The sequence below is a fragment of the Crocodylus siamensis genome, chromosome 4 (assembly GCF_052110815.1).
Source record: "Crocodylus siamensis isolate JL-2025a chromosome 4, ASM5211081v1, whole genome shotgun sequence".
Lineage (NCBI taxonomy): Eukaryota > Metazoa > Chordata > Crocodylia > Crocodylidae > Crocodylus > Crocodylus siamensis.
The window spans coordinates 219718679-219746164 of record NC_143398.1 but is presented as its reverse complement, the minus strand read 5'-3'; the positions used below and the strand labels follow the sequence as shown (position 1 = coordinate 219746164).

Genomic DNA, 27486 nt, shown 5'->3' with positions numbered 1-27486 from the left:
CAACGAGAGCAGCCTCAGAGCTGCTGTAAACTGGATGTAATGGCTCTCAAGAGCCTATCTGCAACCCAGAATTGCTGGAATGTGTCTCCTTCCAAACACACATACCCAACCTAATACATGCCCACCATAGAAGGAACAGCATACGGGTGGGGAAAATGGTAGGTAAAAAGCTCTGTCAGTTCTCTTGCCTCCTCTATTCTTTGAGGCCCTAAACTCTGAATCATGTTTTGTTGCTGTTGTTGTCATTTAACATACTTTCTCGTCTAAAAAGCACTGAACCCCTGTAGAGAGCATTCTTGTTCTAGTAGAGATTCTTAAACTTCTGGACAAAAGAGTAAGAGCTATTCCTGGCTCTGTTTTCCTTCCTCACAACTAGTTTAAGGCCATATAATGTGAAATATGAATGTGAAGCTTAGATAAATTACTCCAATTTTTAAAACTGACCACTTACCACAAAAGTAATTGTTTTCTGCTTCCCCTTTACTTTTCTAATACCTTCCCCCAGTCTCTCATTCATTTTAGTGGCACTTTGTGTCAAGTGCTGTAGTTTTAATCCCCAAACAGAAGAGTCATTCAACAGTCCGATGTCACCTGACAGTATGAAAATGTGTTATTATTATGAAAATGCATTATCTATCTAACTGTCCATGAAGTCCAAGGAGAGCTAGAAGATCAAGTGATGAAAGGACTACATGCTGTCAGTCCCACTTGTACTGCACCCTGTGACAGAATCCTAAGGAATGATGGAGAAATCTGTGGCAAATGGCCTAATTTTATTGTATTTCAAATAAAAAGGAAGGAAAGCAAGGGCAGTGCACAAAATAGATACAGTTTTTACAGAAAAGTCTGCTATCCACTCAACAGGCCTTGAAGGCCTCTCTGTGGACAGGCGTAAACACAGAATGGTCCAAAGACTTTCTAAAAATCTTTTGTTACTATAAGGGAGAGGAGTTTCCAGACAGAGATCAAGGGAGAATTATCTTTCTTTCCACCAGCCCTATGCTTTAGGAAGAGACAGCCTATAGAGCTGCTGTAATAAGCTCCAGCTGGACTATTTCCTGCCTATATTACACCGTTCAATTTTCTAGTGTATGAGATGAATAAACTAAATGATATGCTAACGTTCATATCTGCACAATACTGTGTTGCAGATATATTTTTGCTGCTTTTGTTTTCTCAATGTATTAAAAACAGATTGAAGCATATGATTAATAAATAAAGATAGCACCACATTTTAATGGTGACACAAAGAATTATAGCAAACCTCAGAGCTCAGCGGGGTATGTGTGTGTGGTCTCCCCTGCAAACGGCTACCAGCAGATCATTTCACAAAGGAGTAGTAAAGATGTAAACTGGTGATTACTCCCAGGAATGGGAGACCACCCATAGACCCCAATTCATGAAGACTAAAAAGCTCAAAGTATAGAGTCTTTTACACAAATTGCAAAGTAGGAACCTTCTCTATTTGCAAAACAAACCTGTCAGCAGTATTCTGTCCACATGGAGACTTCAGAAGCCATGCAATAGAGCAAAACATGAGTTTTAAGGATTAAGATTTGTAAGCACTAGTGTCAGATAGTGGGGAAACTGCATAGGAAATTTCAGGCTCTAAGACTAGTAAATCCAAGATGCTGACCTTACCAGGACTCTCTGAGGTTGTGTTCTCAAGGGCTGCATGCAAAGAAAGGGAGGTTAGCTACCCTGACGGTCAGTGACTGACTGTACTTTAGGGCCATCCATAAATTAGAACAGTCCTGAGACTTGCTCGCTCTTTGGCTTCACAGGTCTTGAGGGCCTAGAACCACCTTAAGTAAAGCCTTCCATCTCCTCCTATCTTGTGCAGGCTCCTTCATCTTATAACATCTTCACTTGCCCCTTCCCAATCTGTTTTTATATTATCTTCCAATCAGTGCCTTTGACTACTTTGAGGTCTGATACCCCACTCCACCTCAGCTTCTTGCCATGTCTTCTCTCATTATCCCTCACAATAAACCCATTTCAGTCTCTGCACTCTTATCTTGCTCAGGACATCTTTTGTAAAGGTCTTTTTTAAAGGTCTGCAAGCTCTTGATTATCTCCTCTTCCATATCCCATTTTCTTTACTGCACCAAATATTTTCCATAGCACTTTGTTTTCACACACTTGTAGTCTTTTTCCATTTGCCTTTGTCCATGATTCACAAGCATACAAGAGGACAGGTTGAATATGTTCTATAAAGCTGAATTTTAAGGTTTCTTGAGATTTTTCCTTGGTGATATTATTTTATCCAGGCTCGACAGGCATATAAATAGCACTGTAAATTCTTGTCTTTATTTCTTCAGTTGTTTCATTGTTCTCAGTGATTATTGTTTCTAAGTATTTAATTTTTTCCCTTTTCATATGAACTTGAAATTTATTTCTAATATATTTAGCCTTGCTTAATAGTAAGCCCAACTTCTTTTAGTGCTTAACTCTATGATATCTGTATTCGTTTGTACCATTTCCATTTCCTCTCCTACTAAGCAGATATCATCTGAATACACAAATACCAGATGCAGTCAGTTCTACTGCATACCTCATTCTTTTTCAACAGCTTTTACAAGCATCAAGCTGAAAAGCATTGGTGACGGTGGGTCCCTTTGTTTGAACCAGCTGTTGATTTTCCATCAGATCTGATAGCATTCCTTCAATTTTTGCACAAGTCCTTGATCTAATGCACATCCTAGTAAAGCATACCCATTTTCTAGGAATTCAAAACCCTGCCATGGTTGCTCATAGTGATTCTCTTCTAATATTATCATAAGCTTTGATGAAGTCTATGAAAACTTGATGTATACCTTTTGCAACATCCCATTTCTTTTCCAGCAATAACCTAATTGAGAATGTGATCCAAAATTGATGTATCTTCCTTGAACCCACACTGATAATCATGTCCCTAAATTTTTTGTGTGTATGGGAGCAATTCATTTAGCAGCAGTTTATGAAAGAATTTTTCTTTGTGAATGGTATTGGGGATACCTTGACAGTTATTATACTCTCGTCAATCTCCCTTCTTGTAAATTGGGCATACTATTGCCTGCTTCCTTTGTTTGGGCATTCTTTCTTCTCTCCAGATATTTTTAATCATCTTGTGAAGTTGGTGCTTTAGCATTTTGAATCTAAATTTCAAGCATCCAGCTGAAAGATTGCCTGTCCCTAGTGCCTTAATATTTCTGAGTTTTTAACAGAGATCTGTATCTCCTCTACCAAAGGATCTGTTATTTTGATTTTAACAATAAGATTTTCAGCAACTCTTCTTTCATTTTTATATTATACATTTAGAAGTTCTTTGAAATATTCTTTCCAAACCTGACTGCTCTAACTTGTATTGAGAACTGGTCACCTTTCTCATTCTGACAATCTCAGAAATCCTCCACTTTTTTCCCAATGTCACAAGATTGTGTCCTTTTCTGAACACAGATCAGGTGACTTAAAATCATGATTTTTTGGATTCACTTTGCTTTCTTGTGAGACTTGGTGATTAATTACTTAAGTTCTCTGATTGTCTCATGAAAGAACAGTGATGTTAAGTTCTGCATCATTAGATTCCAAAGGTTTTCAACCTTTTTTGGTCAGTGTACCTCTGGCAGGGAGTCCCCCAGTGGCTGGTCAACAAGTGAGTGGGGGGTCCCCCCCAGCAGCCAGTGGACGAGCAGGGGGGAGGGGTTACCTCCAAGTTTAGGGTAAACAACCTTAAACAAGATTTAGGTTGCTTGATTAGATAATTTGGAGGTAAACAGACTGCTTGAACTTTTATTTGAGCCTAATTTGCATAAAATGAACTTTTCCACCAGGGGAATCTATAATATCTTTTTATTCTCCTGTGCAATATGAAGTTTCATTTCCACCTAGGAGAAATGTTACAATCTGTGCATTTTCCTTTGCCTGAGGAAGGGTGAGTGAGGCCAAAAGCTTGCAAATAAATAAATTGCTTTGCAACTATTTAGTTGGTCTAATAAAAAATATAACCTCTGCCAAGAGTTCTGCATATTTTTTGTCTGTAGACAACACGGCTAGAACCTGTATCCCTGAAGTTTTGTTATTATAATATAGTTAGCATGCTTCATCACCGCTTAGTATAGGTGAATCATATTATTTTTTGCACAGGAGGCAGCCAAACTGCTTGGATCCTCTATAAAATATGCGTTAGCCTTGCCTAGGCCAAGGAAATTTCTGAGTATGTTTGTGTAGCAGCCCACTGTCTGCAGAGAATGTTTTAAACAGTGTAATCTAACCCTGCTGGGAGCAAATCCAATTAACATAGGTCCAAAAACTACACTGGCAGACATCAAGCTGGCTGCAGTATGAGTCTCACCATTGCTAACCACTGCTCAGTGGTGGGAAAGTTTTTAAAAACATCTCTAACATCATCAAAACTAGTGGTTCTAAGCATTCTGTCAAACGATAGTTGATATAAATACACAAATGTTTTATAATGTGCTGTTTAAGATTACGTTGACTAGTAGTAGTTTTGTAGTACTAGGGCATGTGTAGATGAAATGTGGGCCCTAAATTGAAGTGTTGGGTTTTTAAAAACACTGCTTCAATTTTGGGCCCTTTAAACCCCCAGGTCATGCACACACTTCTCTGCCTCTCCAACAGCAGCAAGAGGAGGGCGAGCTGCCAGCAGGTGGAGCCGTCCCTGGGCTGCAGGGGGGGTTGGTGCTTCCCTCTGTGGCAGCAGCGTCCACTCCCTTCCCCACCCCAAGCATCACCTGCCTACAAGGCACCTGGCTGGGGCAGTCCTGGGGGGCACTGCAGCCACAGAGGGAAGCACTGGGCCCCCGCACAGTTCAGGCTGGCAGGCTCCAAGGAAAAAATAAACATCTTTGGTGGAGCCTGCCTTCCCGGGCTGCTGCCAGGCTGCCTGTAGGGCTTCCTGCAGAGCCCCTGAGCTGCACAGAATCCAGTGCTTCACTCTGTGGCTATAGGGGCAGCAAACTAAAACTCTTTAGAGGAGTTTGCTGCGCCCCAAGTCATTTAAGGCACCTTAGACCGCCAAATTTCATACAGCGGCTGTAATTAATGCACAATGCACCATTGATGCGTACAAACACCAACACCATTAAATTGGGCAAAAGCATTTAGCCCACTTTAAGTGTCGTGCATACATGCCTCTCGTTTCATCTACATACTACTATACAGTAGGATTTGTCAGATATCATCTAGTACACAGGTTTCTGTTCAGATGAGTAGGTTCATACATCTCTAAAACCAGTTTATTCTCTAATACAAGAGAAAGGGGAAAAAAGCAAATATTTCAGATCTAGTTCTCCTGTTTGGAAGACTCAAGATTTCCAGATGTACTGCAATAGAGAAAGAAGGCTATAAAGATCACTTAAATTGTAATATTATTGACAATTGCCCTTTAAAATTAATGTAAATTTATGCATATAAAGTAGCTGCATAAAAGGGCCCTTGGCAGCAACAGTAATAACAGGAGTTTTACAGTGGTGTTATAAAACTTATTTAAGAAATTTTCTGTATGGTAGAAATGTTAGCTACCAAAGGCTCAAATTTTGTTCCTTGTGAGAGACACAAAGTCAGTTATATGTGGGTTACATTGCAATTCCCCTTAATTTTCACATCTGATTTTCCAAGTAATACTGTCTTCATTTCTCTAGAACTTCAAGACAAAGTTCTGATTCATTCTATCAAAAAAACATTCAAAATTAGATCCAAGCATACATGGTGACAAAACAAGCAGGAAACACCACCACAAACGTCAACTATGATACCCCAGGGTTTCTGACACCAGCTGGTAATTTCTAAAACTACTACTTTCCAAAAAGTTCTGGCAATCCAATAGGTTGATTTGTTCATTCAAAACTCTAACCTCCATATGTTGGGAGGGACATAAATTACTTGATGACTATCTAGTTTGTATTCTCACCTGGGCAATAGTCCAAGGTGCAGTTCCTGAGACACCAATGGAAACAGTGAGATCTGACATCATCCAGGAGGGGTGGTTATTTTGAAGAAATACTGAATTGCTAATTGTTTTGGTCCCACAGAGCGAGCAGCTGGAGTGTATCACAGGGAGGCGCGAACTGGAAAATATCAGCTCACCTATCTAGAAGCAAAAGCAGTGTGCGAGTATGAAGGAGGACGTCTAGCCACATACCAGCAGCTGGAGGCAGCACGAAAAATAGGTTAGAAATCAAATGCCTATATGAACATCCATGGTTTGAATTCCACATCACCTGTTCATCCTGTTGCCAACACTCATCAGAAGTATCATCGTTGCAGGGAGCAATGGAGCTCTTGCAACCTCATGTGAAAACAGAGGCAACTGGAATTTTGCCTGAACTGTACACGGCTAAAGGCTGCTGCGCTTCTTGCACAGCAGCCAGTTGTAGCAGCTGTCTGCACCGCTGGGGAATCCCTTAGTGCTCTGGGTGTGGCAGAGAGCTGCTGGGTATGGGGGAGAAATGCATTAGAGCTGCTTCTTCTCAGATATTTCTAGGAGTGGCCTCACTCCCAAATCCTTATCAGTCTGTAACAGGAAGGGGATGTTATTGTTGGTATAAGACCAGGTCATTCCCTTTCAGTGCATTTTCTTATTAAAATGATAGCTCAGCATTGCAGGGACTTACTTCAGGAGAAATGAAAGGTCTCAAATTTTCACTCTATCCACCAAACTATTTTTATCATGTTTATTCAAAAGGTATTAATAGAATTTGCTCTGTATGGATTGAGATGAGAACAAATGTCCCAATGGCAGGGTACAAGTGTTTGGTGTTAAAAGCTGAATGAGTGCAGACCTTCATATAGCTATTGTTTGTTCAATGTACATGCTAATAGCATTTGTTCAGTGTTTCATGATACATTCATTCAGAACATTAGGTTACTGGAAAGTATCTTCCATTCTGAGAAATATGCAGGCTTCATTGTTGAGTCAGAAGCTGGCAATGGACACCAGCACACAGTCAAAAAGGGTACCTTTGTCTTTTGTGACTATGAAACCCTAACCAACCACAAATATGCTCTAGTTTTTCATTTTGAAAATGTGGTCATCTATTTAAAAATGGTTTTGTTCCAATACTGAATAATGTTGAAGTCTTTGACTGTTGTTTTTAAACTCTTAACCATAAACAGTGTATTGATAGGACTTCTAAAATTGGAAATATAAATTAAAATTTTAAGCAGCTATTTCCATAGCTATATTCAGTATACAGTATTTTATTTACCCTAAGCGCCCAGTCCTGCATATTCTTATACACTTAAGTAATGATTGAGCAAGGTTTGGAAGATGAGGCATTAGGAAAACAAATAAATGCAATACAAGTATGTGACTAATTTAAAATCTAATTTGAATACAAAGGCTGGTACTGTATTTAGATTCTCCAAGATAATGCATTTTATAGTTCATCTTCATCTGATTTTTAAATGAGAAAGCAATAATTTTAATGTGGAATACAAGAAGTAATGTTACACTTTGAAACAAGATGTCTGTTAAGCTAATTATGCATTAACTCATTTTTATCAACAAGAGTAAAATGTTAGTTTGAAGGAAGCAATAGTCCGTACAATGTTTCTTGCTTGGAGCAAATTTACACAGCATCCACAGAACTTTCTTTCTCTCACAGGTTTTCATGTGTGCGCTGCTGGCTGGATGGCTAAGGGCAGAGTTGGCTATCCCATCGTGAAAGCCGGAACAAACTGTGGGTTTGGAAAGACTGGCATTATTGACTATGGGTTTCGGCTCAACAGAAGTGAGAGATGGGATGCCTACTGCTACAACCCTAATGGTGGGTTTAAAAAGAATCCACTGGTGATTATTTATTATTACTATTACTAAATATATGTTTTTACTAATTGATACCCTAATAAAAGATTGACAGTTGGCCAGGGAATGAATAATGTGGCTAACAATTTGAACGTGACAGGGTGAAAAAATTCCATCTTGGGTGTGCAGTTTTACATGCTTATATCTCTGTTTAGGCTGTGGGTAATTACAGATAATTTAATTTAGATGCCTGGTTTCAAGTACTTAAACCTGAATATCTTGCCCTGTGTATTTGTTATAGCCATGTTGCTGGGAAGACTTAATATCCTATATTGGGAACAGAATTTTTTATCTATGTTACAAAGTAAGTTCTTAGAATACTAAAATTAAAACAATGTTTTAAATCTCAGTTGTGTCAGGAAGAAGGTAGGACAGGGCGGACTGAACCAGTTAAATTCTTAAGATGCCATCCTGCCCACCCTCGTGCCTGACTTCTGCCCAGCATGGCTAACCACCTCTGAGTTATGCTCCAATCATTTTCCTGTCTGTTTGCCTTTCATGTCTTTCTGAAGCTGGGCAAGAAAAATCCATTAAGTCAGTTTCATTCTGTTCATTTTGCCATTCTGAGTGTTTCTGTTGCAGACACCGCTGTCAAGAATTTATTTGAAAACTGCCATTTTCATGGGTTTGAAAAAAAATCCAGAAAATGGGTTCTATTGATCTTTTCAATTTCAACTTCATAAAACCCTTTTTTTCTTACAAATCTAGATTATGCCCAATTTTGAGTTATGACTATCCCTTTAATAGATGTCCTTTTTAATTGTTTGACATTTGGAAAGAAGTCTTAGGTATAATGAAAAACAAAAGCAAGTAAGTTCATTTCAATCTACATTTTAGAACTTCAAAATGTTTTCAAAAGCTTAACTCATCAGTAGTTGCTGAGCAATATTCTAATAAGCTATAAATAAACTACCTGTTCTCCCAGTGTACGGGTCAGCTTCAGTGGAGCTAATTCAACTAGCAATGATCATTCCTCAGTTCAACCTCACTGGCTACAATATTGCCACTGGGCAAAGATTAAATGAGGATCTCCTCCAGGGTTTGGTAGTGTTGAAGTGATGTTGTTACCCTGCCGGTCCAGGAAATATGTGAAAGATCAATATCACCCACAAGAATTCTTACTTTGATATTCTCCATAGGTTTTTTAAGCTACACGGTATTTTTCTAATCATCTAGTATGATATCCTTCTTAAAATTGTGTTTGAAGCCCAAGCTGGGGAATTTAACTCTTCAGTGTTTTACTTTTGTTATAAAACATGCATTTTAGGCAGAAAATATATATCTGCCTATAGCTTCTCCTGGCTTTCAAGTACATACAGAGAAAAATAAATGAGAAATGAAATGCCATTAAATGAGGAACGTTCTTCAGATGTTTTTCAGATAAACATATTTAGAACTTGTCTCTATTCCCATTAATGGAACTTTTAAAAATGAGTTTTTAGTCTGGAATTGAAATATAAGCATACATGATCGAATGGGTAAGGTGCCAGCTGGGTGTTTAGCACACAGAGAAACTACCCAAGCCAGGCTACCAATTCTTGGGCCAAATACAGAGTATGTCTTGGCAAGGTAAATTATCTCATGCTGGGTTCTGTACTGCTGCTGCCAACTGTTGCCAGTTCCTAAGCTAGCTGGTTCAAATATGTCTTATATGTTTACAGCTGGCTCAGCTATGTTTACACTAAATTGCAGCCTCTCCAATATAATTTGGTACCACTACACAGGGCATGCTGAAGAAAGAAGGCAAGTTCAGGAAGACAGTGAAAAGTGGACATGAATAAAACAAACGCTTAACTTTGTATGTTCTTTACGTCATTCTCATAAAGTCCAAATATACTGTCCCATGTTATGAAACCAGTATTTAGGGTTAGTAGTGACATACATACAGCTGTGCATAGCTTGTTTGCACATGCTATGATTCTAGCTTGTTTGTGTTAGCTGGGCAGTCATCAACCAAATACCTCTGTGGGGTGGGGAGGATACTCACAGATGTTCAACATATAAAGACAGGATGAGAAATACTTCACCGATAATTACTGTCAGCCTTTCTTTCTCCTTTGTCAGCCCTCTCCTCTGAGATGTATGTTAATTATTTTACAAATGTTTTGCTTGGTATGACTGCCCAAAGCTGTTAACACTCAGAAAACAATTTGAATCCTTCCCTTTGTAAGAAAAATGTTTTATGATCGATGGACAGTGCTGTTCAGACTCAAATAGAGCTGTCTGTCTTCAGGTTACAGGGGAGGGTCCTATGGAGGTGATGCTCAATCTTCTTTAATTAAGTAATGCCTGCACTGCCCTCTGAGGCTAGGGACAGACATTCAGTAAGCCTGAGCCTGAATTGATTCAATCTTTGCAAGTTAGTTTAACCTGCAAAGTTTGAGCCAATTTGGAGATGGACAGACATTCCCTTTTCCTTCCAGAAATGCAGGCACGTGCTTACAGTAGCTCAGGATAGAAGCCAGGGGGCAATAGAGCATCCCTCCCTTCCCTTCCACAATGCTGAGCTGCGGGGGGGAGGGGGACATGTCCAGGCCCAAGGCGGGACGCTCTGATTAGGGAGGGGTGTAAACCCCAAACCTGCCTGCACTGTCCTAGGCTTTTACCAGCTCACTGCTCAAGGAGCAGGAGTGTTGCCAGACCTTGTACCTGCTGATGATACTGAGCTTTTCAATCTCACTCTCCCTGCTTCTTCATACTGTCTGCAAACCAGGTCACTTCTGATACCTTTCTCTGTTCCCTATTGAAGAGGGACAGATTGCAGCTAGCAGGCTGCTTGTCAGAACAAAGTTTATTGGCCCATCAAGCCCTACAAAAGAAAACATCTCTCTCATTAGTTTCAAGATCGTCTTGGATAGGGACAGACATTCAAAAAGCCTAAACTTGAATTAATCAATCTTTGCTGGTTAGTTAAAATGGCTAGGCTGAACCAGTTTGTAACCGCACAGGCATCCCGTCTGGACTGGGAACATGGAGGCACATGCCAGCAGTGGTTCAGGCTAGAAATTGGTGTGTTTAGCCCCCCCTCCTTCTCTTCCACAGTGCTAGACTGGGGGGACGTGGCCAGGCCCCAGCAGGACGCTTTGGTTAAGGAGGCATTTTCCCCCTCCCCACCCACTCTGCTCCTTACCAGCCCAGAAGGGAGTTGATAACAGAGCATTTAGCAACTCCCCAGCAGGGAGCTGGTAACACCCCATCAAGAGAAAACAACCTCTCTCATTAGTTCAAGCTCTTCTTATACAACTTTTTCCAAGGAAGGAATGCAGGGACATTACCAGCTGACCTGTTGATTAGCTCCAAAAAGCCATAAGCGGACACTGTCTTGTCTGCCTTACATAGACACCTCTCACCATTAGCTAGCATACCACATGCTGGCTATGGTCCATGCTATGGGAGAGAGGAGGGGGGAAACCCTCTTGAGCAGGCAGTCGGAGGCGGGGGTGCAGTCTCTGCCGGAGTTCCAGCCAGGGACCAGAGGGGAGAGGCCCGCCGAGGGCTGCAAAGCATCTGGGATGCTGGGGGACTCTGGTTTAAGTTAAACCAGGAAGGGGTTTGGGACAGACATTGCATAAACTGGTTTGACCCATATCAGTTAAATCTGATACTATATTCAACCAAGTTTATCCCAAATCAGTCTCAGCCATTTTCAAACTGGCTTATGTGCACTGAACATCTGTTGTGTTACAGGTTTAAACCAGCTTCTGATCATATAAACCAGTTTATGCATCATGTCTGTCCCTAGCCCTTATCTGAAGCATGAATTTGCATTTGCAAGCCACTAGCTGTCTGCCCTTTGTTCCAGTGAAATTGGAGACCCACACAGATACCTCTCAGCAGTACCTAGCATGGGCGGCGGGAGGGCATAGCCAGATGCAGGATCTCTGAGCTGGGGTCCCTGACGTGAAAGAGAAGCAGGAAGGGGGATCCCTGCTTGAGCAGCAGTAGGGAGGAGGAGGAAGCCTGGCAGCCACTGCAATCCCTCAGTCAGCTGAAACAGTGATAGTCCTCTGGTTAGAAAGGAGAGGGGTGGGGCCAACCCTGCTCTGCTCCAGCAGACATCCCAAGCCAACCCAGCCCAGCCTAGGGCTGCAAAGCATATGGGACACTGGGGGACTCTGATTTAACTTAAACCAGGAAGGAGACAAGTTTAACCCACATCAGTTAAGTCTGATACTACATTCAGACAGGTTTAATTTAAACCAATTTCAGCCATTTTGAAACTGGTTTGTGTGCACTGAACATATGTTCTGTTATAGGTTTAAACCAGTTTCTGATCACTTAACCAGTTTATGTGTAATGTCTGTCCCTAGCCTGAGAGTCTAAAGATATTGGGAGCACCTTTGTGCAACAAACTGTGCTTGAGAACCATGCCTTTCTCATGAAGTGCTTGTGTCAAAGAGTTTATAAATCTGAAGACTAAATGTCAAACTAAATGCTTAATTCTACAGACCTGTGTTTTTGTGTTTACAACATCCAGTGTAATTAATGGGAACAAGTGTTTAATATCTTGGAGTATAAGGCATAAAGAAGGGAAAATTGGGAAAAGCAAAAAAAAATCCTATTAAGTGGGGATGAGGTCTCAAGTTTATAGACTTTGATTTTAATTTTAAGGAAGTACCTGAAAGAGGAGACATAAGGTTGGATGGTATGATTTTTTTTAAAAAACCTGTGAAGCCTAAAAATAGACTAAGCCAAAAAATGCAAACCTCTTTATAGAAACACCTAGGATCTAATCCATATCCCATTGAAGTCAGTAAGAGACTTTACACTGTCCATGTCTACACAAGACACTGACTTCACAGTTGTTACTGCGCAGCCATTTAGTACAAGTCCAAGTTTATATAAGTTTAAACAAGTAGAAAAGTTTATACAAGTACTAAATGACTGTCCAGTAACCCGAGTTACTACACAGTAGCACTGATGTACTGCTTTTTTGTGATGCTGCTGTGCAGTAGCCCACGACTACTGTGCAGTACTGTCGCATCACTTTTGTTTTCACTCAATGCTACTGTGCAGTAGTCTTAGGCTACTGTGCAGTCAGCATGTTGTGTAGACACAGCCACTGACTTCATTGGGCTTTAAATTAGGCACCTAATTTCCAACATATGAACTCTGTGTGAACTGTACACATCATATGTGTGCAATGACTTCTGTGGGTTGAAAAGGGTGAGTGCATGGAATTAGATGGACACTATGGAATAGTCAATGAGTTGATTCTACACATTTCTGAGGAAAGACCTAACAGATGCATAGCCATGAAGGACTAAATCCCCTTCAAAATCTGAGATAAGCATTTAGATTCTTTCTAATATTTTAATTTTTCTCTTAGGAAAAGAATGTGGTGGAATCTTTACAGATTCAAAGCACATCTTTAAGTCACCAGGTTACCCCAATGAATATGAAAATGAACAGATCTGCTACTGGCACATTAGACTGAAGTATGGGCAACAAATTCATCTGCAGTTCCTGGAGTTTGATGTTGAAGATGACACTGCCTGCATGGCTGATTACTTAGAAGTATATGACAGCTATGATGATGTCACCGGCTTTGTGGGCAGGTAAAAAAAAATTCCACATCTTTATTTTATTTAAGTCAATATTGTTGGTCTTGAAATGTTTGAGATAATATTTCATAGTCTCAACATGGGGCCAGACAAAGAGCCCTTTTTCAGACTGTATTTGCTGAATAGACCCTTCAGTAATTCCGCATCTAATGTGTTTTAGAAGAGGGGTTGACAAGTTATGGCCTACCAGCTGATTAACCTTCAGAGCCATTGATTGGATCCAGCCCACAGAGTTAGGGTTTGGTGGCATTCAGCAGCAGGAGACTTTGCTCAACTTACACCAGGCCTGCACATCCAGGTGCTTCACCCTTTGCACACTGCAGTTGGGCAGCTAGGAGACGTGCCGACAGAGGCCACTCGGTCTTAGTGGCAACTTGTTTAGCCCCCTGGGGCGTGTCCACACATGCAAGCATGTGCACTTGCAGCAGCTCAAATAGAAGCAGTACAATTTTTTGCCTCAGCACATGTGCTTGGACATGCACTTTGGTGTGGAGCAAATTGTGCCACTTGGGGCAAAATAACTCTACCTGGCTTCTCCTGGATCTGCAGCCAGGAGGAGCTAGAGCTCAGGGCCAGCACCTGTGCTGTCCCTAGCAGTATAAAAAGCTGCCCTGTCCTGGCTCCAGCAGTATAAAAAGTCGCACCGGGCTACTAGCTCTCAGGAGCTTCTGGGGCCCAGCCAATTGGTAACTGGGGACACTACCCCTTGTGCCAGCCTGGCTGCTGAAGCAGCCCTGAGACTTCCCTGCACCCTTTACCCACTGCAGCAGTCTGGCAGTGCGGGGCTGCTGCCTTGCTGTGACCTGCTGTGCATGTGCCAGACCTGGATGGGGATTGCACAGCCAGTAGACTGTGGTTGCAGGGTTGGCCTCTGTGCGGCACTACTGGCACGTGTGCCCCCTGCCCGGCCATCTGGGTAGCTATCGCCTGAAAGATGTTCTGGGTGTGGTGGCCTGCTTTGAACTGTCAGAACATGTCCTCCTGGCCCCATTTGGCTAGGAGGTCAGCCACAGCCAGCTGGGTTCAAGGTGCTAGCTCTGAGCAGGCATGGTCCTGCCACTGGCCTCCCTAGCAGGGATTCTGGTATTCCCTACTGGAAAACTGAAAAATCTCTGATAAAAAAAATCCCAAAGTCACTCTGTAAAATACCCCCAAATCCATGTTCCTCCACAAGTAAAACAAAAGACCACTATAAAGAGAGAGAGAGTGAGGCAGAGACAGCAATCAGTTGGACAATGTTTTATTGATATATCTACAGGGTTAAAGCAAGTTTCTTATCATAAGAATAAAGTGAACTCTAAATACATGTTTCATGAATTCATGACTATATATCTTGCTGCCCTCCCACAGGGGCGATGACCCCACACAGGGGTTACAGCTCCCCAACAGGGGATTCAGCCCCCCAACAGGAGATTTGTCCCCCACACAAGGGCTTGGGCCCGCCGACAGGAGATTCAGCCCCCACACAAGGGCTACGGCCTCCCAACAGGGGCCAAATGGCCTTTGCAGGGGCTACCACCCCCCCACAAGGCCCGCATGCCCCCCCAGCCCCCCCAATTGCTGCCCCACCTGGCCCCATCCCCCACCAGCTGCTGCAGCCCCCCCGATGGCTGCCCCACCCAGTCCCACCCCTGCCCTCCAATGGCTGTCCAGACCCCCCCCATGGCTGCCTCACCCCCCCAGCCCCCCCAATGGCTGCCCCACCCAGTCCCATTCCCCAACTTGAACCCCCAAGTTCCCATGGCGACAACCTCAGGCACCGTCACTTTAAAAAAAAAACAGAAAAAAAAGCCTCTGCTTACCTTAGAAGCAGGGGTGGGGGGGCTCCAGGGCCTCCTGGAAGAGCCCCCCTGGACAGCACAGGACAGTGGGGGGGCAGGAGGACCTGGGCTGGGGCTGCTGAGGCTGTCCCTCTGCCCAGCACTGTGCAGGCAGGGCCCCAGTCAGCCAGGTGGCAGTTGGACCTGCCGGTAAGTGCTGGGTTTTTCTGGGGGGCGGGATTTAAAACTATGGGGTGGGGGGGCAGGGATCGGGGGGGCTGGGGCCAAGCAGGGCACGGGTTGGGGGCCTTGGGGGCAGCTGGTGGGGGGTGGAGTCAGAAAGGGCAGGGGTTGGGGGGCTGGGGGAGTGGGTGGGGCCGGTGGGGGTCCCCCCCATGGTCCTCTCCCCCTCCTCCAGCCCCGCCGACCCCTTGCTCTCCGGCACTGGAGCCCTGGGGCTGAACACGTGGCCTGGCCGGCTGCGTGTTTCAGCACCAGGGCGAGAGCCAAACTCAGAGACACTCTGTGCAGCCAGAGCATCTCTGTGGAGGACCCAGCCTCCAGTTACCTCAGGGCATGGCTGCGCTTTTTTAAACTTTGATTTTTTTTAGACCCCTGGATATCCAGGAGTCTCATGTTCTCCCTGCACTGCAATCTTGCAGCACAGGGAACATTTTTTTTCCCCGCATGTGCCTGTCACCCCTCCTCAAAGGGGTTTGAGGCAGGGCAAAAGGCACGTGCGCGATCGTCTGAACACGGCCATGCTGGGTATTCCAGCCCACCATCAGAAAATGGTGTTGACCCCTGTCCTAGGATATCGGCATGGATAGCTCTGTAAAATACTTCTTTTGTAAATTGGCTTTGGGTATTTTTACTTCTTTACATGATATAAAGGCACAAGAGGTTTTTTTCAACTGCTTGGTACTTTTTACTGGTCTTTCATACATTTGCTAGCAGAGCGCTTGAAATTTTGTTTGTTTTGACAATTGTAGAGATGGGTGGGGATAAAATGATTGCAAAAATATACTTAATCCAAGATTATCTGACAAAGAAGTGATGTAAGTAAAACAAAGTAAAACCAACCCAAGGAGTTTTAAACAGTCTTTAAATTAACAAAAAAAATTCCCTCCTTGCTCGGTTTTCACGCTGTGATATCATCATTTTGCTAGTTTCCCAGTAGCCATCATGTCTTTCGACATATAACACCTGGATTTCTAATATTTAAAAAAAACAGAAAAAAATACAAAACCCTTACAGTGTCCATCACTTTCAGACCTCTTTTTGTATAATCTAGTCACCAAGAAAAGATGTAATTCCACTTTTTTTAACTGCATAGGTCACATTTAATACTTTTTCCTGATGTATAAACTTCTTTCACAAGATTCAAGCCATTGCTCCTTGTTTTACCCCCTTCTAAAACTGAATGGGTCTTCCCTTTTCATTTGTTTCATTAATTTTCATTATGTATTGCAAATTTGGGTTCCCTTAGCTGCCTTCTTCTCACACATACTTTGTAATTTTTTAGACAAAGAGGATAAAAATATGTAAGCTTTTTATGTACATTGAATAGACTCCAGTGAACAATTTAGCAGTGAGCCATAGCACAAAAGGAGACTTCAACCCTGTAGCAACAAGGGATGTATGTTATTGCATATTTGTTAGATGACATTTAGTTACAAGCCATATATAACCTTTTTCAGGTACTGTGGGGATGAACTACCAGATGATATCAGCAGCACAGGTAATATTTTACATACTATTTAGGGTAATATGTATGTATGCATGCATGCATGTATGGATGTACATACAAACTTCTTTTTCTCCCAGTTTCTCATAGCCCAGGGAACCCAGATAGCTGTAAATTAGATTTTTACTTCATGGCCAGTATGCCATAATCCATCATGCAAGCTTGCTAGCATCAACCTTGACAAATACTATTACTTACAAATAAAGGTAAAGGAAAAGAAATACTGAAGAAGTCTTGTTAAAAAAAAAAAGAATTAGGAAACAAGTCTGCAGGCCTTTACTCAACAGGAAACTCCAGTGGGGATGTTTTGTACAACACATGGGAAGACTGTGCTGAGACTAGTCCTCTTAAGCTACAGAACCACAAGTAGTGTAGCCAGCTCGGGGCTGTGCTGCACATACCCAGTAAACTGCCTCTTAGTAGAACTAGATGGTGTTCATGCAGTGCTGCTCTAGTGCAGCTACTGTCATTCCAGTTTAGGAGCCAGCGTGTGCAAAGCAGCTGTGGTGTGTCCCAGCATAGCAGTTGTGTATTTCAGCACAATGCTGCCTTGCCTGTATGGAGACAGGCATTATCACAAAGTGACTTCACTGATCCAGTCCCTGGTTTACAAGGCATACCCACACACTAATGGCTTCTGGGCTCTTGCATGTCAAAGTTTCCAAAAAATAGATATGCATTTTGGAATTTCAAAATTACTTGAAAACTGGAAATATTGAACTGTCTTCACACCAGAAGTGCTCAGTTTCAGTCAGCTCTGGCAAGAAGTGATCAGCCACAGCCACAAAGTAAACTTACCATGCTTCAAATGAGGAGTTATCCATGCATATTTCCCCCCCCAACCCCAGACCTGAAGAAGGAGCCTTTGTGCCCAAAAACTTGTCTTACATCTCTCCCAACTATACAGTTTGTCTAATAAAAAAAGACAACAAAAAACCATCACTTCTCCAAAATTGGAAGCAGTATAGCTTCAGAAGCAGCATATCCATACAGACAGGCTAGCAGGTTAGTGGCTACACAGCTCCCAGTTAAAGGCAGACTATGCTCGGGAGCATGGTAATATGATTATATAAACATGAGGATCAAGGGCTGTAGGATTTAGATCTTGTATTTTTTTGTGGGGAAAAAAAGTATTTCTGGAAGCAGGACATGAAAAAAAGAATTCCAAAGCAGCACATTTTCATTCGTCCAAAAGGACGCAACTTATTTTTTCTTTCTATTCCTCTAGGAAATGTCATGACCTTGAAGTTTTTGTCAGATGCCTCTGTGACAGCTGGTGGCTTTCAAATTAAATATACTGCTGTAGACCCACCTTCAAAACCAAGTGATGGAAAAAATACAACTTCACAAGGAAAAATAAACTTCTTACCTGGAAAATTTGGCATTTTGTAAACAGACAGATCAACAGAGAATGGAACTGAAAGGTACCACTATTAAAGACAGATTTTAGAACTCACATTAGATATTGTTAAATACGTTACAGGAATAGCAGCTGCAACAGCCATTTGTCCTTTCATCTTTCTGAGTCTTTTTTATTTTTGCTTTTAAAACACTTCTTAATAGAGTGTATTGGGAAATAACTTTGAAAACTGTACTTAAATGATAGACTATTATTCTCTAGATCACAAAGAGTGAGTGAAACTAAAGGATTTATTCTCATAGGGTGTGTCTACACACTGTCCTACAGTGACGTAGCGATGCGCTATGTCGCCATACGGCGTGCTACAGCAATGTAGTCATCATGTGGGTCTACACGTGATCACCAACTATATCGCTGTAGCAGGATACTCCCCCCCGCAGCATAGTGCACACACCGCTACAATGATGTAGCAGTGAAATCTAACCGTGCGCCGCATGCACGGTGCAGTAAGCACCTGTACTTCGCTGCGCTTTAGCACTTCCAAAAAGAAATACTAAAGCATGGCACTGTAGCACATTGTTGTATGGCAATATGTAGACACGCCCATAGGTTTCCTAACTAATCCTTTTTTAGCATAATCCACTCTTTTTTTCTCCTCAGCTCTTGTGTCATGTCACTGAAGGATATTTCTGTAGGGAGGCTAATGTTCAATGAGAGCAATTCATCTCTTACATTTTTCTTACTTTTCTTTCGTACCTATGTATTTAGTGCTGTTCAGACTTTGCTTTCCCTAGTTTTGTTTCCTTTCTGGAACACTTTTTAAAACTAATCACTTTCCCTGGATCCAGAAAGCCCTTAAAGCAACCCTCATTCCATGGTAGACTGCTTCACAGTTTAAATGCATCTTGAGAGTTGGCCTCCTGAGCCCACAGTTGGAGAATATGAGGTATCTGAAGTCAAAGATTATGAACCAGCATGACAAGCACAACATCTATGATTGTACTGTCCTCATCATGTTATTGTGATCTGGGTTGTAAACAATTAAACAGAGTTAGTCATGTCTTCCTTGCCTAGTGCCAGACCATTCCAAGTACTTTCACTTCTCAGACTTTACCCATTAATACTGAAATATTCTCTGATACCTGGGAAAACTGGGAAACTAATACACCAAATTAAACTGTCCACTGACCACCAGTAAACCCTTCTTCAAGATAGCGACTACATGTTATATTTTGTTCATACCAAGAAGATTCACTATACTGACTGGAAAAAACACTGAGCATTTTCCATGTTTTTAACTTTCTGTTAAACCCGAGTGCAACATATCATTAAATCTACCTCTTTTTCAATTATGTCCAGAATTTCCAGCCTGTGGTGTTATTTTTTTCCCCTCATATATTTTAGAATGTACTCTATTTTTTGTGTTATGGTTAACATTTGGTTCATTTTATACTAGCGAATTTTTCCAATATTAGATGTTTTCCTGACCTACTGTTCAAGTTAAGCCTTTCCAGTGACTTCAGTGGGCAGTGGAATGGGTGTTAAAGGCTTATGTTCTTTGGGATGTATTCCAGACAAAAATAGTAGAGCTTTCAGCCTAATCAGGCCTCTCCCCAGATAAGATTCAATATTACAGCATTAATAATTGAGTGACTTCTGTGAATTTTAACTTTGGGATTTTGTGAGTTTGAACCTTAAATGAGAAACCAAAATCAAACTATAAACAAGAGTAGAGATAGCATATTGCTGGAACCACAAAAAACATGGTTTTCACTTCCAGCATGTAACATAAGAGTTATGAAAAACAGTTCTATTTTGCTAATTGTTCAATAATTATTGTGTTTTCAGCCATTACAAAATGAAGTAATCTTTAGTTCTGTAGTCTATGAATATTCTTTTTTCTAATAGTGAAATGACTATAATAATTCAGTTTTCCTCAAACTAACTGGCTATAAAGTAATATTAAATCTGTAAATAAATTATGATTAATTAAATCCAAGTGGCCTTTTCAGATAACTAGGTCTTACCATTAAGATTTACAGGAAACCCATAGATTTGTATACCTATAAAACCAAACATGGAAAGCAAAATCCATTGCATACTTCTGTTTTACAGGAAAATGCAAATAAACCTAAGCGAATAAGTTGAGTTTTTCTTTCTTTTAACAAGATAAGATGCTGCATTCATTTTTACATATGTTGACATATCTGTCCTTCAGTGTGGCATCCATTCCATAGCTTAATGGGCCATGTCTAGATGAGGCGTGCAGTATGTGGCTGCAGTGCCACATACTGCACATTCAGCTGTCCTCTGTGCTGTAAGGGAGCAGCATAGGAGCGGGGGGAAGGGGATATCCAGGGGTAAAACACGCACACACACACACACACACACACACACACACACACACACACACACACACACACACACACACACACAGAGCAGCGTACATGGGGGCAGCATGTGCTGCTCAAAACTGGAGGCTGGCTGACCAAAGCTACACTCCAGCTGCCAGCCAGGCTCCAAGCTGCAGGATCGCCACTGCTGCAGCCCCAGAAGGCCCTCAGGACCTCAGATAAGGCTGATGGGGCCAGCCCAGCCTCCCCTACCCCACTCGAGGTAACATGCCGTGTGCCAGAGGGTATGTGGCACAGGCATTCCCTGGGACAACTAATAGTGGCACAAGGTGTCCCACTGCTAGTTGTCCCTGGGGAAACAGACATCCACACTCAGGTGGACGCAACCATGTTGATCTTTAATGTCTGCTAGGTTTAATGCCTTTCACATAGGTGGGGGGTGTTGCAGTGGTTTGGACACACCCTCCTTTCAGTCAATCTTGACATGGGAGCAGCAGCCAGGGACTTAATTTTTAAATCCCTGAAGCAAGTACTAATCCCCAATTCCTTTCCCTCTGTGCTCAGCAGCACATCTAATCCCCTCCCCAACCATTGCCATTATCTCCAGCTGCCCTGTGGTGAGGGTAGGAGCCACTTCTGCCCACTCCAGCTGAGTTCTGCACAAATCTGGGCTCAGCCCAGGACAGCAGCAGCAGAAGCAGCAACAGGTGGTTCCCTCTTTTCTGATTGGTCCCCCAGCATTTCCTGCCAGCTGGGAAGTAGACATGGGGCAAGGGAACAGCCCCCACTACTGCCACTAGCTCTAGCCAAACCCAGCTCCATGTGCAACTGGAGCAAGCAGGAAGTAGCTCTGGAGGTCCTCTTGCCCCTCCCACCTCACCCCAAGGTCAGGTGGGGACAGTGGAAACAGTGGGCAGAAGGGGAAACAGGAGAGGAGTGAATGTGCAGCTGGGCAGGGAGATGAAGAGAAGGGAGAACGAAGATTTTTACATGCTTGAGGAACTTAAAAAAGATGCCCCAGTACTGCTTCTGTAGTACAGTTTGCCCTTGGTAGTAATTTGTGGTACTTGGTATTTCGGAAGAGACTGGGAGCTGGGGTACAGCTGGCTTCAGCATGGGGTGCTGCTCTTGTATCCCCCTTTCTGATGTCCTGGATTCACCCACACTCTCATGTCATATTTTTCTTTAAATATGTGTACTTATTTTGCAGTCTTGTTTCCATGTTCTTTAAATGTAGAATGAATAAACTTAATTTATCTTAATTTTTGTTAATGCTGTATGAGAAACAATCTCCCTATGTACACAATGATGAGTTCTGAATTAGTTGTTACGACTCAGGAAAGAAACCTTGGAATCATTGTAAATAGTTCTCTAAAGATATCAGCTCCATGTATGCAACAACAGCCAAAACGCCAATACAATGTTGGGCATCATTAAGAAATAAATTGCAAACAAAATGGAGAATATTTTCATGCCACTGTACAAATCCATGGTGCGCCCACATCTTAAATAATGTATGTAGTTCTAGTCCCCACATCACAAAAAGGATGTTTATAGACTTAGAAAAGGTCAATAGAAGGGCAACCAAAATGATCAGGGGCCAGAGCAGTTGCCATACCAGGAGAGACTAAAAAGGTTAGGACCCTTTGGATTGGAAAGGAGAAGACTGAGGGGGGTTATGGTAGAGACCTATAAAGTCATGAAGAGTATGGACCAAGTAAACAGGAAATTGTTGTTTACCAAATCACCAAATACTAGAACTAGGTAGATCCCACTGAAATTAGTTGGTAAGAGGTTTAAAACTAACAAGTGAAAGTTCTTTTTTATGCACTACATTTAGCTTGTGAAATTCATTGCCACAGGAAGTAGTGGAGGCAGAAAGCACCTCCAGGTTCAAAAAGGGACTGGATAGATCAATGATAGATGAATTAATAGCTATTGAACAGAATGTTTGGAGATGTTTCCTCTGGCATCTCCAATCTACTAATTGTGGATGTCAGGAAAGGTCTTGAATAGGGGGACAGATGATTCCAGAGATATGTAGTTCGATACTCTCCCATCCACTTCTGCTACTGTTGGAGATGGGCTACTGGGCTAGATGAACCATTGGTCTAACCCACTATGACATTTCTTATATTCTTATTTTTAATTAATGTCTTCATGATATTCCTGTTATAGTACAACACTTACTGGAGTTCAGCTGAAAAAGTTGTTTTCACCTGTGTCAGGGATTTTTCAGATTGTATGTCTTTAATCAAAGCTAACTTTAATTTTTGCTAGCACTGTCAGGTACAACAAAGACTGCAGCCTCCAGTTTGCCACTGAATTTACAAATAAACAATAATGGTGATAATTAATGTTAGTTTCTAACATAAAGATTTTTTTAAAAACAATAAAAGCCACAATACGACAAATGTTCTTCATTTCCATACAATCATTCTACATCATTGCTTTATCATTCCATAAAATGGAATAGGGTAAGTTATGGATCATGTTATAAAAATATTCCTGACACTTTGAACACTTTTGTACACAACAGCAATAGCAATGACAGAGTAGTGGAATAATTCAAAGTCTGACATCCAAAATCCCCTGAAAGGGAATAAAATACCACATATAAAATTAAAAATCACACAAAAAACGATTCTTGATTTTTACTGAGCCATAATATGAGTGCAGCCTCTGTAATTCCAAATTCTCTTACTACAAGCCTTGCAGTAATGCCAGTGGAAAAAAAGTTTCATATTACATATTTAACAGAATCAAGATGCAGCTATTCTGTACTGAACCAAAAAATAACTGGCATTTCTAAAATCCTGCCACCTGGTGGACTAAACAAGAAGGCTATTTTAATTTTTCATAGGTGTATTGTTTTTTATTTTTGTGAAGTCATCAGCAGTATTTATTACTCATAGACTGCGAACACTAAGCTGGCCCATTAACATTTTATTTAAGATTAAACATGAATTTTTTTGACTAACCAAAAAGTATGATGTCTTAAAATGATGTGGGTTAATATATCTACTGAAAGTAACTAAGGCTAAAAAAGCAATCTCCATTGGACAGTTGTGCAGTCGGTAATGACATCATTCCACAATGTATTACTTTCCAGCACGTAACACCCTTGAGGATTCTGTTATAATACTGTATATTAGAAGCTAATTAATAGCTCTACCGGTGCTTCAATCAGGAAGATGCAAGAAGTACTACTAAAATTTGTGCTTACTCTTGTGAAACTTTGTGTTGTCTGCACTTCAAATATGTTGTAGATTAGCCTGAGTCATTTCATATTCAAGTGAGTTGCTTCTACATATAAAATTGTGATTGCAAATCGTCCAGCATTTTAACATGTTTTAGTAAATACATTTTGACAGCTGTCTCCTAAGATATGGAATAAATTTAGCCACAACAAATTAAGTGTTTTTGTATCCTCATCTGAAACAATTGTTGGGCATTTGCAAAGTCCTCCTACTGAAATCTCATATTGCTTTCCAGTCACTGCCACTGCTATGGTGATGTAACGGCAAAATCTAACCAAGTGCCTTACGCACAGCGCAGTAACCACCCATACTGTGCCATACTTTAGTACTTCCAGAAGGAAGTACTAAAGCATGGCATAGTAGCAACATCACTGTATGGCAGCATATCATAGTATCATAGTGCTTAGGGTCAGAAGGGACCTAAACAGATTATCAGGTTCAACCCCTGCCCTGGGCAGGAATGGGTGCTGGGGTCATATGACCCATATAGATGCACCCATTATGGACCAGGCATGTCTTCAGCATCACTGTAATCCAGTATGGTGGCAGTGTCCCCTGGATGTCCCCAAATACACCCTGCTCACCTGTTCCTGCTCACAAGCTTCAAACCCAGAAATGTGCTGGTGAGGTCAGTCCCAGGTATCGTTATAGTCACCTGCAAAACTTTAGTGTGCTTGAGAGTAGACTTCTGACAGAGCTATTAGAATTTATCAAGCAAAGTCATTCAGTGAAGGTGGAGACTGGACAGCGGACAGTACTCCAACACAGGACATGATAGAAAATGCAAAATACTGCAAAAAGGATACCTAAAGCAGACATTTATAAGCAGCTCAAGACTGGAGTCTACAAAAACACAGCACATGGAACTGTACATATTGTGGCAAACAACATAAAACTAAACAATATCCAGTATTTGGGGGAAAAGAGATGCAAGAGTTTGCAAGCTTCAACAGAGGGTGTGCATCATGGACAAAAAGGATGGTACCAGCACCATTAGCTCAAATGAATTGCTTGTAAGAGCAATGACATTTCAGAACAAGTGGACTACCAGCACGAATGGAACAGTTAATTTTGTATTGGACACAGATGCACGAAGAAACAGCATGCCAGAAACTGATATTACCACTGGAAAAAAAACCACCACAAGTAGTAGAATTTAAATGAGTAAAATTTAAGTCTTACAGTGGTGAGCTTATACCCAATGAAAGGGTATGTAAACAAAATGTATGGGTAAATAACAAACTGGAAAGATACAATGTGTAATCATACCAGGGCAAAACATCAATTATTGGGTTAAAAACTGTCTAGCCCTTGGTCTCTTCAAGAGGGTGAACTTGCTGAATGGATGAAGGATCAAAAAGATTAAGAAAGAGTTCAGTGTTGTCCTTCAGAGGACCAGGAAGCTCTCAAGAGAATTGCTGAATCCCAACATCCCAGAACATATGATCCTAGAAAAGTTCTCCTTGCCCTAAGGCAGAGGCTGAAAGAGGCATTAGATATGCCTGTTGTGCAGTTTTAGAGTGAGTAGAAAAACCAACAAAGTACGTACACTCACTGGTCATAGCAAAAAGAGGAAAGATGATGCATTTGCTCATTTATAAACCCCAAAGTCTTAAACAAATACATAAAGATGAATATTTTCCACTGCCTACCAAAGGAGAAATTCTGAAACAGAGGGCAGAGGCTAAATATTTTTCTGTGCTTGTTGCATCAGCAGGATTCTGGCAGAGGCACTTAGAAAAACAGAGCACGTGTTTTTTCACATTCAGCACCCCTTTTGGGAGACTAGATTTCTCTGATTGCCATTTGGGTTTTGCTCAGTAGACGAGATACTTCAGGGGAAAATAAAACAAGTTTCCTAGGCTATAGATGGTACTAGGTACCAGAAAGAGACCATTTAAATCTGGGGAAAAACAACAAAAGAGGCCCTGTACATCTGCAGAAAGAGTCAGCTATGAGCTACTGTCTGGTATTATTGCTCAGTTTGCAGAGTCCTCTATCCCATATGAGCATTTTTAAAGATTGCAGCTTTCAGTTAAGTGCTGTGCTGTTTGCTGGACAGTGGACACTGTATTCACACAGCGGGCTGCCCGAGATGTTCATCATGGACAGTGTTGTTTTAAAGCATCTGTATCCAGATCTCAATCTGTTCAGCTTGACCCAAACTTCTCTGTGAAGGTCATGCCCAATGGGGGACTCATTTGGTATTGGTATAAAACACTGTAGGAATAGATTCCAGACCAGACTACTCTGAACGATCATTTCATTTCTATTCACCCCATCCCTTACCTAAATTTATCACAACACACAAGGCCACCCCAGCCTGCTGGGCTCTTCACAGGCCCAGAAACCTGGCAGCAGGTGGGGTCTTTCTTTTATCATTTGATCTAATGCCCAAGGGTGCAGGGAATACGTGCGTGTGTGCACGCAAGCTATGCAGCCTCTTCTGAGTCTCTGTGCACTGTTAAGTACAGTGTCGAGCTCTTTAGTGAGACAACTTCTGGACCTACCAGGAGCACAATAACCTGCTGGGGCATAAACTCCTGCAAGTGCAGTGGTTCTGAGCACTCTGAAGTTGGCACCCCATGTCATGCTGGCTAAATGTCATAAGACAGCTATCTGTGCAGAGACGTGACTGCTGACCTTCTACATGTGTTTTTAGAGGTGAGGGAAAGGTCTAATGTGACTCCTTGGTAAGCTGGGATATGCTCATAAGGAAGGATGTGGTTGCCTACTCTGATTTCATAGACATTTGAGCTGGAAGGGACCCTGGAGGATCATCGAGTCCAGCCCCCCGCCCCAGGGGCAGGAAGTCAGCAGGGATCATAAGATCCCAGCAAGATAAACATCCAAATGTGTTTTGAAGGCGTTCAAAGTGGGTGCTTGAACTGCCTCAGGTGGCAGTCTGTTCCAGACCTTGAAAGCTCGGACAGTGAAGAAGTTCTTTCTTATGTCCAGTCTGAACCGGTCACAGTGGAGTTTGTGACCATTCGATCTTGTCATCCCTTGGGGGGTTCCCCCAGATCCTGATGAGCACCCTGATAAGCTTATAGGTGGCACCAGATCACCCCGAGCCTGCACTTTTCCAGGCTGAATAGCCCCATTGCTCTCAGCCTCTCATCATAAGGTCTGCTTTCCTGACCTCTGATCATGCGCGTGGCTCTCCTCTGCACCCTTTCAAGCTTCTCCACATCCTTGAATTGTGGAGCCCAAAACTGGATGCAGTACTCCAGCTGCCTCACCAAGGCCGAGTACAATGGGAGAATGACGTCCCAGGATCTTCTTGAGAAGCATCTATGGATGCAAGCCAGAGTTTTGCTCACTTTACTAGCCGCAGCATCACATTGAAGGCTCATGTTCATCTTGTAGTCAACCATGACACCCAAGTCCCTTTCGTTTGTAGAGCTAACCAGCGTAGCACTACCGAGCCTATATGCATGGTGCAGGTTTTTCCTTCCAAGGTGGAGAACTTTGCATTTTTTGGTGTTGAACACCATCAGGTTCTCGTCCACCCATTTCATGAGTCCGTCCAGATCCACTGGATCACCCTCCTGTCCTCAGGTGTGGATGCTTTACCCCAGAGTTTGGTGTCATCGGCGAACTTGGCCAATCTGCTTCTAACACCATTGATGTA

The 27486-nt window shown here is 42.1% G+C and overlaps 1 protein-coding gene and 1 pseudogene across 1 annotated transcript in view; one reads left to right on the top strand and one right to left on the bottom strand.

Moving 5' to 3' along the window:
- TNFAIP6 (TNF alpha induced protein 6) overlaps positions 1-23999 on the top strand; it is a 30016-nt gene extending 6017 nt beyond the window's left edge. Inside the window, exons 2-6 of the mRNA XM_090045761.1 lie at positions 6033-6170; positions 7608-7769; positions 13137-13365; positions 16832-16872; positions 18107-23999. Coding sequence (XP_089901887.1) covers positions 6033-6170; positions 7608-7769; positions 13137-13365; positions 16832-16872; positions 18107-18270 — 734 coding nt within the window. The 3' untranslated portion in view covers positions 18271-23999. The remainder of the gene's footprint in view (positions 1-6032; positions 6171-7607; positions 7770-13136; positions 13366-16831; positions 16873-18106) is intronic.
- Positions 8693-8825, bottom strand: LOC149867592 (U4 spliceosomal RNA; annotated as a pseudogene).
- Positions 24000-27486: the final 3487 nt, after the last annotated feature.